General features: G+C 40.6%; 1 protein-coding gene across 1 annotated transcript in view; it reads right to left on the bottom strand.

The window, feature by feature from the left end:
• KCNH5 (potassium voltage-gated channel subfamily H member 5) overlaps positions 1-14,356 on the bottom strand; it is a 153,247-nt gene that overhangs the window by 87,596 nt on the left and 51,295 nt on the right. The window contains exon 7 of the mRNA XM_054286716.1: positions 6,844-7,273. Coding sequence (XP_054142691.1) covers positions 6,844-7,273 — 430 coding nt within the window. The remainder of the gene's footprint in view (positions 1-6,843; positions 7,274-14,356) is intronic.

Below are 14,356 nucleotides of genomic sequence, written 5' to 3'. Positions count from 1 at the left end.
GACATTCCCCTCACTGGTCCCAATTTTAAGAAACTTTAGGAACAGCACAAAAATGGCACCAGTCCTCTGCTGCTGAAGAGGTCAAATCCTTCTGCTGTGCCTTGATGCAGAACCACATCTCCCCCACATCCCAGACCTCTGGAAAAGGAAGGAAAAGAAGGAAAGGAAGGAAAAAAGGAAAGAAAGAAAAAGAAGCTGCCTTTCCACAGAACTGGCTCTTGTAGGACACCCTTAGGGGCAGACCTGGATTTCAACCAGAGCTAAACACTCCAGCCTATGAATTCCTACAGGTGTAAAACCTTCTCATATTAGTGTCTGTTGCTAGGAAAAATACAATTCAAACTACATTGCTGGCAGTGATTTTTGCTGGAAGGTGCTATCTTACACACTTTCCCCAGGATCAAAAATTAAATCCTATGGGCTCTTGGGATTGCTTGTCTGGGAGGCTGCCAGGCAAGCGCTTCCCTGCAATGATACACTGTTGTGGCAGCGCGTGGGCTCAGCCACTGCTTAAAAAATTTGCTGGATAAACTTCCATGATTCATCCAAACAGCATTCAAGTGGCTAACTACCAAATATTGGCAGGGAGCTGCTGAACGCTGCTGGAACAATGAGAGAAGGCGCTCAAATCATGAATTTGGTTTGACACATCAATGGAGGCCTGACTGACAGCCCCTGGCACCCCAAATCACAGTTCTGAACGAGCTGAGCAGCAGCAAAGGGGGTGCCATGAGCAGTCAGCAGCTTCTCAGTGTGTTTGCCAAATACAGGAGAGTTTAGGGCCAGAGGTGGCTCAGATGAGAGGATCTGACCGGTTTTAAAAAGGAAAGAGCAAGTCACAGAATCACAGAATCACAGAATAATGAGGTTGGAAGAGACCTCTAAGATCATCAAGTCCAACCTATGCCCTAACATCTCAACCAGACTATAGCACCAAGTGCCATGTCCAGACTTTTTTTAAACAAATCCAGAGATGGTGATTCTACCACCTCCCTGGGAAGAGCATTCCAGTACTTTATTATTCTTTCAGTCAAATTTTTTTTCCTAATATCCAACCTATACCTTCCCTGGCATAGCTTGAGACTGTCCTCTATTTTCTCACTGCTTAATAAAATTAGGAGGGCAGGACATCTGTGTGTTTAATAGAGATAACTGAGATATCAATTATATCTATATTAATGTGTCTAGCAGACACCTTCTGGTGAAACATGCCCCAGCCCATGGCGGGGAGGTTGGTGATGAATGATCTTTAAGGTCCTTTCCAACCAAAGCAATCTGTGATTCTGGGATGTCAAGAGGAACCCACCCACACTCTCCTTCATCATCTCTCGCAAGAGCAATAATAACTTGGGGTCCAAGTGACAGCAATTACATCTGTCTCCTTTTCAAAGTTGAAAATCATGAACCTGGGTATTTTAAGAGGAAAACAAGAAGTTAGCATTTTGAGACATTAAACTAGAAACTCCTGGAAAGAGAAATTTAGAAATTACTCCCATTTTCCAGAGGAGGTTTCCTGTGCAATCACTACAACAAATTCTTCTGCTCATATGCAAAACCAATGTGCAAAACCAGGCTTGTTTTCACCCTAATTTAAAACCAGTCACTGAAAAATATCATCTCTCCCACAACATCTCCCCATAAAACTGGAGTAAATAGAAGTCAAAGTAATTATGTATATAGATAAAAGTATTTCCCTAAAGGAAGAACAACAAAGCACCCTTTGCTCAGCAATTGTGGGTATCAATGGATAACTAAGAGGTTCTTATGACTTTTTCACAGCCTGAGAAACAGTGAATTATTCAATGTTCACTGACACTCCTGCCTTCAGTATCTCATTCTGTCCTTCCCTTGCTGCACAGATCATCAGAGCATTTCAGTGACCAGTGGAATATACTGGATTTCTCCAACTGCCTGGATGTACATGCCAGCTCCACTCAGCTGGACAAATAAACTCCTGCAATTGCTGTTTTTATGGGGCCAGACTGATGCTGCAATCTGCTCTGTGCCACACAGAGCCATTTCACTGGTGCACATGGACAGGGCCAAAGCCATTACTCCAGATTACAGCAGCAGCACGAAATGTGTCAGAGACCCTCTGAGCCCCAGGCTGGGTGCTGTGCTTCAGCCTAGCAGGCAGCTGAAACTCCCCCAGCCACCTGCTCACTCCCTCTCCCCCACTGGAATAGGGGAAAGAATCAGGAAAAAAGGCAAAACTCAACGGTTGAGATGAGCACAGCTTCACAGGACAGAAAAGGAAGTGGGAAAAAATAATGACAATGATAAAAGAATACAAAAAATGAAATGCACAATGCTATTACTCACTGCCTGCTGACCAGCCACCCTCCAGCTCCCCCAGTTTTATTGTTTAACATGATGCCATATGGTGTGCAATGTCCCTTTGGCCAGTTTGGATCACTGTCCCAGCTGTGTCCCCTGATGGCTCCTGTGCCCCCCAGCCTCCTCTCTGGCAGGGAATGAGGAGCTGAAAAGTCCTAGACTTCATGCAAGCACTGCCCAGCAACAGCTGAAACCTCAGTTTAGAATATATTCTCAGATAGAATAATGTTCTATCAACATTATTCTCATTCTAAATCCAACACACAGCACTGTACCAGCTACTGGGAAAACTATTAACTCTATCCCTGCCTAAACAAGGACTTTGGGAAGCTGCCTGCTGCTCTCACAGTGAAAGTACAGGAAGGAAGAAAGCATATGGCTGTACTGGTGTTGTTTAAACATTCACACGTGCTCCTTCAAAAAGCCCCATCTCTCCTGAACTTTTCAAGCTATTTCACCCAACCACACTGCCACCTTCCCCAAAATGCTTTCTCCCTTTCATTTTCTGCTTGCTAAAAGCCTGGCTGGGCTGAGTTGCAAGATAGTGATAGTGGTGTATGCACCAAAAGTTTCTTTCTGTTCTCTTTCTTTACACAATTTGGGGTTTTTTTGGTACTTGGTGGGGGTTTTTTTATTTTTTGGGGTTGGTTGTTTTTTGGGGGTTTTTTTGTTATTGTTGTTGGTTTTTTGGGTTTCTTTTTGTGAAAGACACAAACCCAGTCAGCTTGACCTCTGCATCTATGGCAGTGCTGCAGGAGTCTTAGAGCTGCTTGTGCACAGAAGTAGAGCAACACCGAGCAGCACAGGCTGAGATTTTGTTTGGAGGCTCTGAGCTGACAGAAGATAATGGGGGGTTCACAACAAAGGTCCTTCCTGAATGATAAATGATTCCTGGTGCATTCGAAGGATCTGACAGACCTACCTATTTGTTCTGCTCTGCACAGAGAGGGGATGAAATGAGCCAGATCAACACAAAAGGCGCTACAAAAATCAGATTTTCAATGCATATTCAGCAACTCTAGGCAGCAAACGCACAACAGGTATTTAAACAACAACCCTTGTAAAAACCTTGCTCCCTTGTCATAGGATGCTTTGTTGGCTATTTTTAGCTTTTCAAGTGTCAAGAAACAACGGAAAAAAATACTGCTGAACAGCATTGGACACCATGATAAAACAAGTGAGGCAAAAAGAAATCTGAAGCAAGCTCCACAAGATGAAGTTAAGTTATTCAAAGCTCTCTTTCCTGCAAGACAGGTGATGTATTTCAGCTTGAATATCCCACTCGATCTGTCCTCAGTGAACAAGCAGGTGACAAGCTGCCAATCCAGCTGAAAGCTCCCCATCCATCAGGGCTTCCCCCGCCCCTGCCCCGCACCAAGCAGCGCTTCATCAGCACCTACAGAATCTGAATCTGCCTATTTTTAACAAGAACACCATCCTGCAGTCCTGCCCACCCAGAAGGATTTGCAAATCTCTCCAAATACTCCTCCCAGGTCCTGATAACTTTGCCAGCATGAATAGGAAACTTGGGGCTTTTCAGAACAAGCTGCAGCTCGCTGACAAGGCTGGCAAGATTTCCTTTCCTATCTGCAGTCTGCATGAGTAGGCAGCTGGGATTGTGATGAATTACTATCTCTGATTCCAGTGCTAAGTTTAAAACATTTATTTGGCATAGTCTGTTAGAAAAAAACCCACTGCCAATATCAGCTATTGGTATTAGCAAACTTCTTCAGGAGAACTACCAAAGGTATTTCACTGTCTCTCTCTGCTTATAACAGGAGCGTGTTTGTGGACCAGACATATTTATTGACTGAACTGTAATTGAATTTTACTGAATGTTTATCTCAAAACACTGTTTCAAAAGAGAAACTAAATCATCTTGGTTTGAAAATAACTCAGTTCTTAGTTACACCTTTTCATGAGGCCAAATCTTTCTCCCAAGCTCAGTGGACACTCTGAATGCATGGGAAATTGCATTTTCCCTCGACTATTTGTTGTGCCTCCCTGTTTTATTTTGGAGCTCAGAGTGCCAGGCTTTCAGCAGCTGGCTCTGAAAAGCGTGTCTATACAATCCTGCAGGTCTGATCTATCTGCACAAATATTGCAAATACTAAGCTCATGACCAGAGCCTGTTCCAAAGCTGGTTTATTTTCTAACCACTAGAAAAAGATCAATCAAGGTTTGGATTTCAGTCAGGAGCACTCATCACATTGATGTGCATGGATCAGGAATCTTCAAATCTGCATTGATTTTGTTGCATTTTATGATAATTTAGCACTTTTACTTGTAAAATTTACTTGAAAATAAACCAAAAAGGTTTCTCCTGTCTGTAGCCTTCCTGCCTGCCACAGTGCTTTTCACCCCACAAGGGAAGGCACATTTATTTTGGTGTTATGATTTTGATGCAATAAGCACCTCAGTAATCCTTTTGCCACACTTCTTAAATTTTAGATTTTACTTTTGACTTTGTCTGAAAGCCTATAATCCTACACACAATTTCGCAACTGCTAAATTCACAGTTGCCACTTATAAATTTGATGTGAAATTTAGTAATTTTGTAGGTAACACTTATGGAAATTGTTAGCCAGTGCCACATACACAGGCTTGTTGTCAGCGTCAATTTTGATCCTGCTACTTTGTATTCCCCATTTCAATATGAGTTTCAGAGATGAAAAAGCAAGGAAACAGTCCACCTGGAACAGACACAAAGCAGGTTACAATCTCCCCTTCCTTTTACCCTGCTGAGGCCATGCATGTGTTTTTTTGTTGTTGTTATTATCACAAATAGTATTAGTGGCATTCATCATGTTTTTATGGCTCTCATCACACACTAAGTCATTTACCACTTAGCTTTTTCTGTCAAATACCTCTCAACAGGACAACAGAAGTCCGCCCCCCCCCCCCAAAAAAAAAACCAAAAAACCATAACCAACAAAACAAACAAACAAACAAACAAACCCCAAACCAAAAACAAAACAAGGGAAGCAAGTATTGCAATGTATAAAAATGTTCTACATCCACTTTATTCTTCAAGTCCCCAGGTTCTGTAAATATCACAAATCACTGCCAACAAACAGCACATCAGCTCCTATGGGCTTTTGATGACCTATCTGCAATAGCTCACTAGTGCTCTGGCTTGGGGATTTGCTTTTTATGGACTTGGAAATGTTTTGCAACACATCAACCCATCATGCAGAAATTTAATTGCACCACGCTGCAAGGGTCCTAAAATTGCAACCTCTCTTTTTAAAAAGCATTTTAAAATCTCCAAACAAATGTCTTTAATCTTCCAAAGATCTAGAAAGACTGTGGCAAGAAAACTTCGTTTTTATAGTTCAGTATTTCTCAGAGATGAGCTCAAAGTGTTAGCTGAGATAATTATCAGAGAGATTATGCAGATCTTATTATCAAAAGGTTTTGTTTGCTCTCTTGTTACATAATTGCTTAGTGTTTGCATGGTGCTCAGGAAATGGAAAGCACCAGAGAAATACCATGAGTTATTGATTTAATAGAAAAATAATTCTCCAAATGGTATTAACATTTTAAGTTGTCTCTACTATATTTTGAAGGTTTCTGGTTATCTGTAGAGCCTTTCAGTGATGCAGCCTTGGCAGTGATGAAACCATGAAATGAGAGTTGTGCCTTACCACTCCTGATTTTGGACTATTTCAGCAGAGCTGTGAAACAGCAGGAAGCAGAAAAAAGGTGCAATCTATTATCTCATCATTTCCTTCCCTCCCAGCTTTGCTGGTGACAAAGGCCACCACATTCAGAAGATAAAATCAGGATTTATATCTCAAAGCAGTGTCATAAAGTAAACAATCTATTTATGAAATCACTTAATGTTTCAAGAATTGGATAAAACCACATCAAACAATTCCAGCCCTGTGTAAGTTTATAAGCAAAATTCAGACTACCTGAATTCAAATACACTTTGTAACTTTTAACCAAATTCTAGCAAAGACCTTACAAACATGATAAATGCCATCTTTAAAGTGCAAAGATGAGTCTCCAAGTATAAACTTGCCATTGGGCACACTTATGTACCCAGACCACTTAGCCTTGCTAGCAATTTAAAAGGTACAGCAAGTACATAATTTCAATACCTGTTTTCAAGAATTCCAAGTTCATTTCATTATTATTTACAGGTATTGCAGGTTTTTTAGGATGTTAAGAAATCTTAAAGCAAGTGCACTATATAAGAATCACACAGAATCACAGAATAATGAGGCTGGAAGAGACCTCTAAGATCATCGAGTCCAACCTATGCCCTAACACCTCAACCAGACTATAGCACCAAGTGCCATGTCCAGCCTTTTTTTAAACACATCCAGAGATGGTGATTTTATCACCTCCCTGGGAAGAGCATTCCAGTACTTTATTATTCTTTTGGTGAAAAATTTTTTCCTAACATCCAACCTACACCTTCCCTGATGTAGCTTGAGGCTGTGTCCTCTACAAGCATGGTACCGGCCACGGAACACAAGAAAATCAGATTTTACTTACAGCCAACCATCATCATGGCCACCGAAAAAATCTTCTCCCCATCCGTGGTGGGTGCTATGTTCCCAAATCCTATGGTTGTAAGGCTTGTCATGGTAAAGTAGAGGGAGGATATGTACAAGGAGTCTTTGCTGGGCCCTCCCTCCCACTGGCCCGAGCCCGTGGTGTTGTAGCGATATGGGGTCCCGATGCTCAGGGCCAGCTGGTAGAGCCAGCTGTCTGTTTTGATGGTGTTGGTCAGTTCATCGATCACCTCGTAGTCCCCAATGCTGTACCAGATGCAGGCCAGCCAGTGGGCCACCAGCCCAAAGACACACACCAGGAGCACCAGCACAGCAGCACCATATTCCAGGTAATGGTCCAGCTTCCTGGCCACCCGGCCCAGCCGCAGAAGGCGCACCACTTTTAAGGAGCTGAAGAGGCTACTGATTCCCTGGAAAGGAATAAAAAGCATTATTTGAGCTGAAATACCCTGCTGGTTTTGCACAGAAGGCTATACAGCAATTCCTGCATCTGCTTAAAATCTTTCTATGTAATTTTTCAGGCCTCAGATAACAGAATACAAGATCAAACCCTCCTGTCCCTCCAGTGCTTTTGTCCTCATCAGGCTAAATTGAGTTTGGCACTCACTAGGTGGATAAATTACTTTGTTCAAACTCGGTCTTTCAAAGCAATAGAAGGGTTCTGTAGAATCCAAAGTGGAAACAGCAAGTTTATTACAAAAGGAGTGGTTCAATGCTTCGCCAGTTTGAAGTAAATTGGAGACTCTTTTGACCCCAAGAAGATGAAAGGAAGTGGAAGAGGAGTCACAGATGGAACTACACCAACCCTGTGGAGCCTTCCTGAAGTTTCCCAGAGAACAGCCTTCTATAAAACCCAAGCAGAGGATTTTTATTCTGGCCAAAACGAGGGCCCACCTACTTAAAGAACCCTCAACATTAGGAGATGCTTAAGAGAAGCATCAGAATGTAATCACAGTGGAAAACTCAGAGAAATCTGCCTATTGCTACTCTCACCCACCAAACAGGAGCTGAGTAACTTATCCTTCAAGCATAACTCTAGATATTTTTTTATTTACAAGAAGCCTCTGTGACTGACCATGGAATTAAACAACTGTGGGCACATCATCTTCCTGAGCAAGGGAAACACAGACCACAAGGCCTTTCCATATAGGGTTAATTTCCTTTCAATCAAAAGATATTTTCCTAAAGCAAGTGTTGGTGCAGCGTTGTTGTTTTTTCCTGTCATGCAAGATATATGACATAAAAATAAATGGAAATACAAATATTTAGGGAATAAGAGCACAAGGACTATCAGAAAGTTAATAGAAACATCTGAGAAGGGATGAGAAATGTGTAATGTCCTTCTCAATGCACAAATGGTTTGGGAGTTTAGAGATGCAGAAAGAGAACAAAAATATGCTCTTGATCTACTGCAATCCCATGATATAACTAACTTGTGCATTAAATTAACTAGTGGCTCAAAATAGAAGGTTTGTAAAGGAAGGTTTCTAATATAAAACATTCAGAAGCTGAAGACATTTAATTTAAAGTAGAAATTAAGACATAGAAAGCAATGAGGCAAACATTCCTCGTTACTGTGCCAAGATTAAATTGCCCTTTTCTATGCATCATTATCAAATCAGTCTAGTCAAAACACTGGCTAATTATATTATCAAACAGTAAAAGACTGGAGTTTCTGGAGTTTTCCATACCAGAAAAACATTTGTCTCTTTTGCACCTCTGTTTCTCCTTCTTTTGCATCTTCCCTCCCTTTTCCCAGCATTTGAAGGGTAACATACATCTGATATTTCTAGATGTAATCTGTTTGGCACAGTTCTTGTATGCTTTTCAAATCCTGTTGGAATGTGTTTCAGATCCCCAAATCCTTAATAAATTGAAGCTCTATATTTGCATTCAAGCTCTCATGATGACTAATACCACAGAGGGAAGTGGAATTTTCCCATTTTGATTTCTGCATTTTGCATTTACACAAGACAGAGATCAGAGTATCATCCTTATTTCCATCTAAATGTATATCTATTTATTTGCCTTAGGATTTATGACTGGGAGACACTCTGAGCAACCAACTTTTCCAATAAACTGGGAAGTCCCTTCCAATACTCCTGATACAATGGCCTGTGGCCAATGGACAACTGAACGAAGGTCTAACACCACAGTAACAATATGTACATTAAAAAAAAAAAGAGAGAGAAGTTCAGACTAGTTTCATAGTTATTCTGAAAATATTCATTATATTTTACTGAGTTAACCTTGACTTTGAAAGCTCACAACTTACAAAAGAGGGAGAAGACAGCATGGTGTTTTTCTCTTAGGACACAATCCTGTTGCATTGGTCAAACAGAAACGCATTAATTCTATTTTTATTAAAGTGTCACTGTTCATTTCCACGATTAAGGCTAGGGAAGGAGTTAAAAACCTGGAATTCAAGCTTGGGGGGCCCTTTTTTACACCCAGTAGTTTAAGTTTGTCCCAGTGGCACAGCTTACACTGCACTTTTTACTCACAAACAACCCTTGAACAGAAGAGTTTACAGAGTGACCTCACCTCCATCCCCTACCCACACTTCATCTTCTCTAAGTTACATGGACAATTTAGCTGTTATACAAATAATACAAAAATACTGCATTTATTTCAAAGTCTGGGAGAAAATTTGTGCTGTCTTTTTTTTTTCTCTAAGCACAGGTAACAATCACATCTCTTATGTATAAAACAAAGAGAAATATTTCATTTTAGCTGACATTGAAATGTATTATTTCCAAATAGCAATTAATTTAATTTAACAATTAAATGAATTTAATTGTTAAGTTTCACTGTAAATCTTAAAGCCTGTTTAGTTTGACCCCTTACTTAAGGTCAAAAAAAAAAGAGATATATTGAACATTCATATTTCGTGTCTAATCTTCCAAAATAGAAAAACAATATTGTAAGCTTCAAAAGCCTCTTCCATAAAGCACTATGTAGGAAACAGCAACAAACAAATCCTAAATGAATATATGATTTTTCATGTATAGAGTATATATATATATATATATATATATATATATATATATATATATGTCAATCACATATGCACTAACTACTGAACTACTGTTAGGTCAACCTGGTACCTTCATACTTATAAAATTGCCAACAATTAATGCACAATTGTTAATATGCTAAGCTCTGCCTCAGATTCAGCAACATCTTTGACAGAAGTTATGTGAAAGACTAACTGCCTTGAATTACGTTTGGGCAATTAAGAAATTCAGTTTTCCAAACTCAATTGATTGCAGGCTGCTTTTAATTTCATTTTTCTTTTAACTGTGTTTATGATCCATAATGAATACTTTGGAAACCTCCCTACTCCAGGATGAGCATCTGCTCTGACAGAAGTAACTTCAGCACTCAAGGAACAGAGAGGTGATTAGAAATTGTGAATGGGGCATGTAATCCAGTTTGGATTTATTTATCCTGTGAATAAAGCACATGTTGGATGCTGGAGATCCAACCTTCTGGGAGGAGCATTTGTGACTCCATTGCCATTTCAACTGGGCCAACTGTCTGTAACAGCTGCTGGGCTGTGTTCTCTAATTGAGAATATCTCCTTATGTTATCAACTATCCAATCCAGCCCCTTGGGGTTTGGATTTTATCACATCCCAATCAGATGAGGACACTCAGCTTGCTCATCATCAATCATCTCAGCTGCAGAAATCTTTCCACTGAAAAACCACCCACTCCAAAACTGCCCTTTTGGGTGTTAAGTTTGGAACCAAATTCCCATCTGGCACACATCATCCATTTAACTATTCCAAATGTGAGTCACAGGAGTCCTTCCCAGGGACTTCTAAGGCCACTGGATCAGGAGAGGACAAGAGCAGTGGCTCTGAACCAGCCATTTTTGTACCACCACTTCAATTCAGGAGACAGCTGAGGCTGTACAAAAGACATAGACTCTGTCAAATTTATCCAGAAAGATATTTTTGAGGGATGGATGCTTAACTTTGGAATTAACTTAGACATTCATGATTAAACAAAGCCCAGATTGCTTGATACAAGCACCTTGCAAAGTCTGTGTTCTCAAATCCTCTTGATACACTAAGAAGGGAAATTAAATTTGATAGTGGAGTCACAACTGACAACAGCACTCAGTCTGACATGCAGAGGGACCAGTCCTTCCTTTTGAACTACCTGACTCTTGCCATTTCAGACCCTAGATGTTCCCACACTGTCAAACTGCTGTTCTCCAAAATGAAAGAAGTGTCTAAGCTGTGTGTCTGCATCAAGCTGAACTCTTCCAGACACAGCACTGAGACAGATGTTTCCCAAAATTGCCATGCACAGCGTGGGAACAGATCTCTGCACCTCCAGCAAGAACAGGGAGCAAAGTTCTCTTGCACTTAATGAATCCCTGGTAAGCCAGGCAGCAGGAAGGATGAAGCTGATAAAGTTGTGTTATACAGGGGTCAAGAGCCAAACATGCAAGAGGATGAAGGGAATACTGTCACCAAAGGAAAAGGAAGGTTAACAGGGACAGGAAATCATCTGAGTCCAAAATGACTCTACCTAAAACCTCCTAAACCAGGGAAAAGAGTGGAGTCTGTTCTACACTGAAGCAGCAGCAGAATAGCAGAGCTGCATGTTTGTAAAATCTGAAAAAAATAGCTGGTTACTTGCTAATCTAATTAAGCTTTTCTGAATTTGGAAATTATAGCATAAATTATTTTTTAAAGTAAAATAAAAAACAAAACCAGCCATTAGTTTCAACCATCTAAATATACAACATTCTGCTTAAACCTCAAAATTAAATCCCAGTATACTGGAATGGTAAATCATGCATATCTTTTTCTTTCTACTAGGGAACAATGTGTTTTTAACTCTAGGCACTTTTTCAATTAGATTTCACTCCGTGATTATTTATTTATTTGTTGTTAGCTGTGGGTACACACGCAATGACAACAACAAAAAGAAACTAAATACGCATTTTCAATGTGTTCTAAAACTGAAATACTCTGAGCTTTGGAAATAGGGATCAGTACTGCATCATTTAATAGAAAACACTGTCTCAGAAAAGGTCAGAGGAAAAAAACAACAACTTTTCACTCAATTTTAATGTTCAGCACACTGTGGCTTTGAAGAATTTATGGGGTGGCCAAGAATCAGAGCTATGAAATGTTGGTAGGACGTGTTACAAATGCAGTGAAAGGGGGATTGCACCATATACAGATGTTAAACTAAATTTAAGCTAGTATCTTTATGCTGGACAGAAGCAAGTGCAGCAAAACCTCCATCATAGTGATCAAATCCTCAGGGGATTTTGCAGCCAGGGCTCACCTGTGTGCAAAAGCAAAATGGTTTTTGTGGCCACAGCATGGACTGAGCTGCAAGCACCCTCTGGATCCCACAGAACGCTGCAAGCTGATGGCCAACCACCCTGTCCCTGTGAGCAGCCCATCCTTCCTCCCAGAGAGGAGGAGTGGGGCATGTCAGGGCAGTGATTCACCCCTCCACCTCTGCCAGATGGGGAGGGGATGAATCACCTCCCTCCCCTGCCACTGAGCACACGGGAGCTGAGGGCTATTGCTGGCACTGCTGCTGTGAGGAGAAATCAAACCCACCCCCAGAAACCCAGAAATCAAACCCACCCCCAGAAATCCAGAGAGCTGGATCTGCACACAACCCAGTCTGTGCTGTTCACCAGAGAAACAGAAAATACAGAGCACTGCCTCCCAAGGTGAGACTGATGCTGCTCCAGAGGAGCTTGGGGAATAAATGCTATTAATAACAGGAGGCTGAGAGGCTCTGCAGATGCAGCAGCATGCTCATTTCTTCATTTAACAGCCAATTACTCCACATAATGTGATGCTACACTAGCTACGGTTCTGGCAGGGCTTTGCACAAGTCCCCATTGGCTTGAGGAAGGAATTGAATCAGTTCATAAAAAAGTGAACAATCACAAAGTAAAATGGACTGGGGTTCTTGCTCTCAAAAGGGCAAGAGCTGGTAAATCATAAATATTGAACTGGAGATAGGAATAAGTGAAGACAGGGGGACTATGAGAGGTAGAAGAGTTAGACACCTGGAATGTCCTTACATCAAAAAGTACAAAAAGTTGTAACTCAAATAAATGGAAAAACTTTTAAAGCTGAGCATCAGTTATAAATGAGTAAATAATCACCCAGAGGAAGAAAACACAGAGAACTGACAACATATAAGAAACAAAAAATTGATCAACAGAAAACTACACCTTAGAGAGGAAGTAGAGATAAAGTTAGAATTGCCAAATGCCAGGTTGAACATTTCCTTCCAAAGAATACTAAAACAAATATCCAAAGATCCTTCCAATTCAAAATTGGAAGAAAAAAAAAAAACAACCAAAAAACCCCAAACCAAAACAAAACAAAACAAAAAACCAACTAAAACAACTAAAGTGATCAAGCTGCAATGAAGTAAAAATAATGCAGGCTTGGGCTAAAAATTAAATTTATCCTGAGCATTAGTTTCCAAAAATATGTTGCTATTTCCCAGTAAATCTAATGCATCGAGAAGGAAATAAACAGATACATTACCTGAACAAATGTTAAGGGAAAGAGTAATTAGAATCTTTGAGATAAATCAAAATGCAATCAGTGGAGCAGTAGGTTAGTTGAGCTCAGGCTAGCTGAGATCTATCCAAGGTTTCCTCATAGCTTTCTCTGATAACACAGCCCATTTTCTAAATATAAGAAATGCAGTATTTCAGTAACACAAGAGGTGAAATTCTTATGAAACACGGGGAAAACAGGGACCACCACTGGGATACCAGGGTGACTGAAGAACTTGTGGACAGGGTGGAAAAATGGAAATCCTAAGAAGGAAGTCTAGCAAGGGTTACAAGTGGTGACGCCTGGTGATTTTTCTGGCTTCTTAGTGACATAAACAGAAACAGTGTATGGTCACAGAACCTGCTAATGGCACACTGTCAGAAACAGAGAATAACCATGTGGGAATAAAGGAAAATGTAATAAAGCTCGACAATATAGAGTCCCAAGGCATCCATTATAGCACAAATTAACAAAAATGTCTACTACTACAAGGGTCTTTACCTGAAGATTACTGAGAAAACTAAATATTTGGGTATATGGGCTAATCCCACATACCCATCCCACATGACTCAGAGCAATCAGTGAGCTGCACTCACAGAGAGGCCAATCCAGCCCCAGGACAGATCAGCTGAATGTTTCCACCATCAACAGGAAAAGCCAAACCCCAGTTGCAAAGTGAAGATGAATTCTCCACCTGGAGTAACCTGTAAAGCTCTGCCCTAAAGAGATGTATTTGAACTTCACTTCCTGCAGAGAGAGGCAGCTGGAACAGTCACAAAAATGCTCATAAAATTTCATAAATGAGTTGTCTAGACAAGATCAGTTTGCCTAAACTAAGGAAAGGAAAATAGGGGTGTTTATGCAGTGGAGGGATGACTCTTCTTTCTAAGCACATCGAGGAGACAAACATGAGGGAGGGAAAAGAAATATT

The sequence above is a fragment of the Melozone crissalis genome, unplaced genomic scaffold (assembly GCF_028551555.1).
Source record: "Melozone crissalis strain CALT ecotype California unplaced genomic scaffold, PUWL_Pcris_2 ptg000056l_1, whole genome shotgun sequence".
Taxonomy (NCBI): Eukaryota; Metazoa; Chordata; class Aves; order Passeriformes; family Passerellidae; genus Melozone; species Melozone crissalis.
Note: the sequence above shows the minus strand (reverse complement) of the source record. Positions and strands in the feature narration are given on the sequence as shown.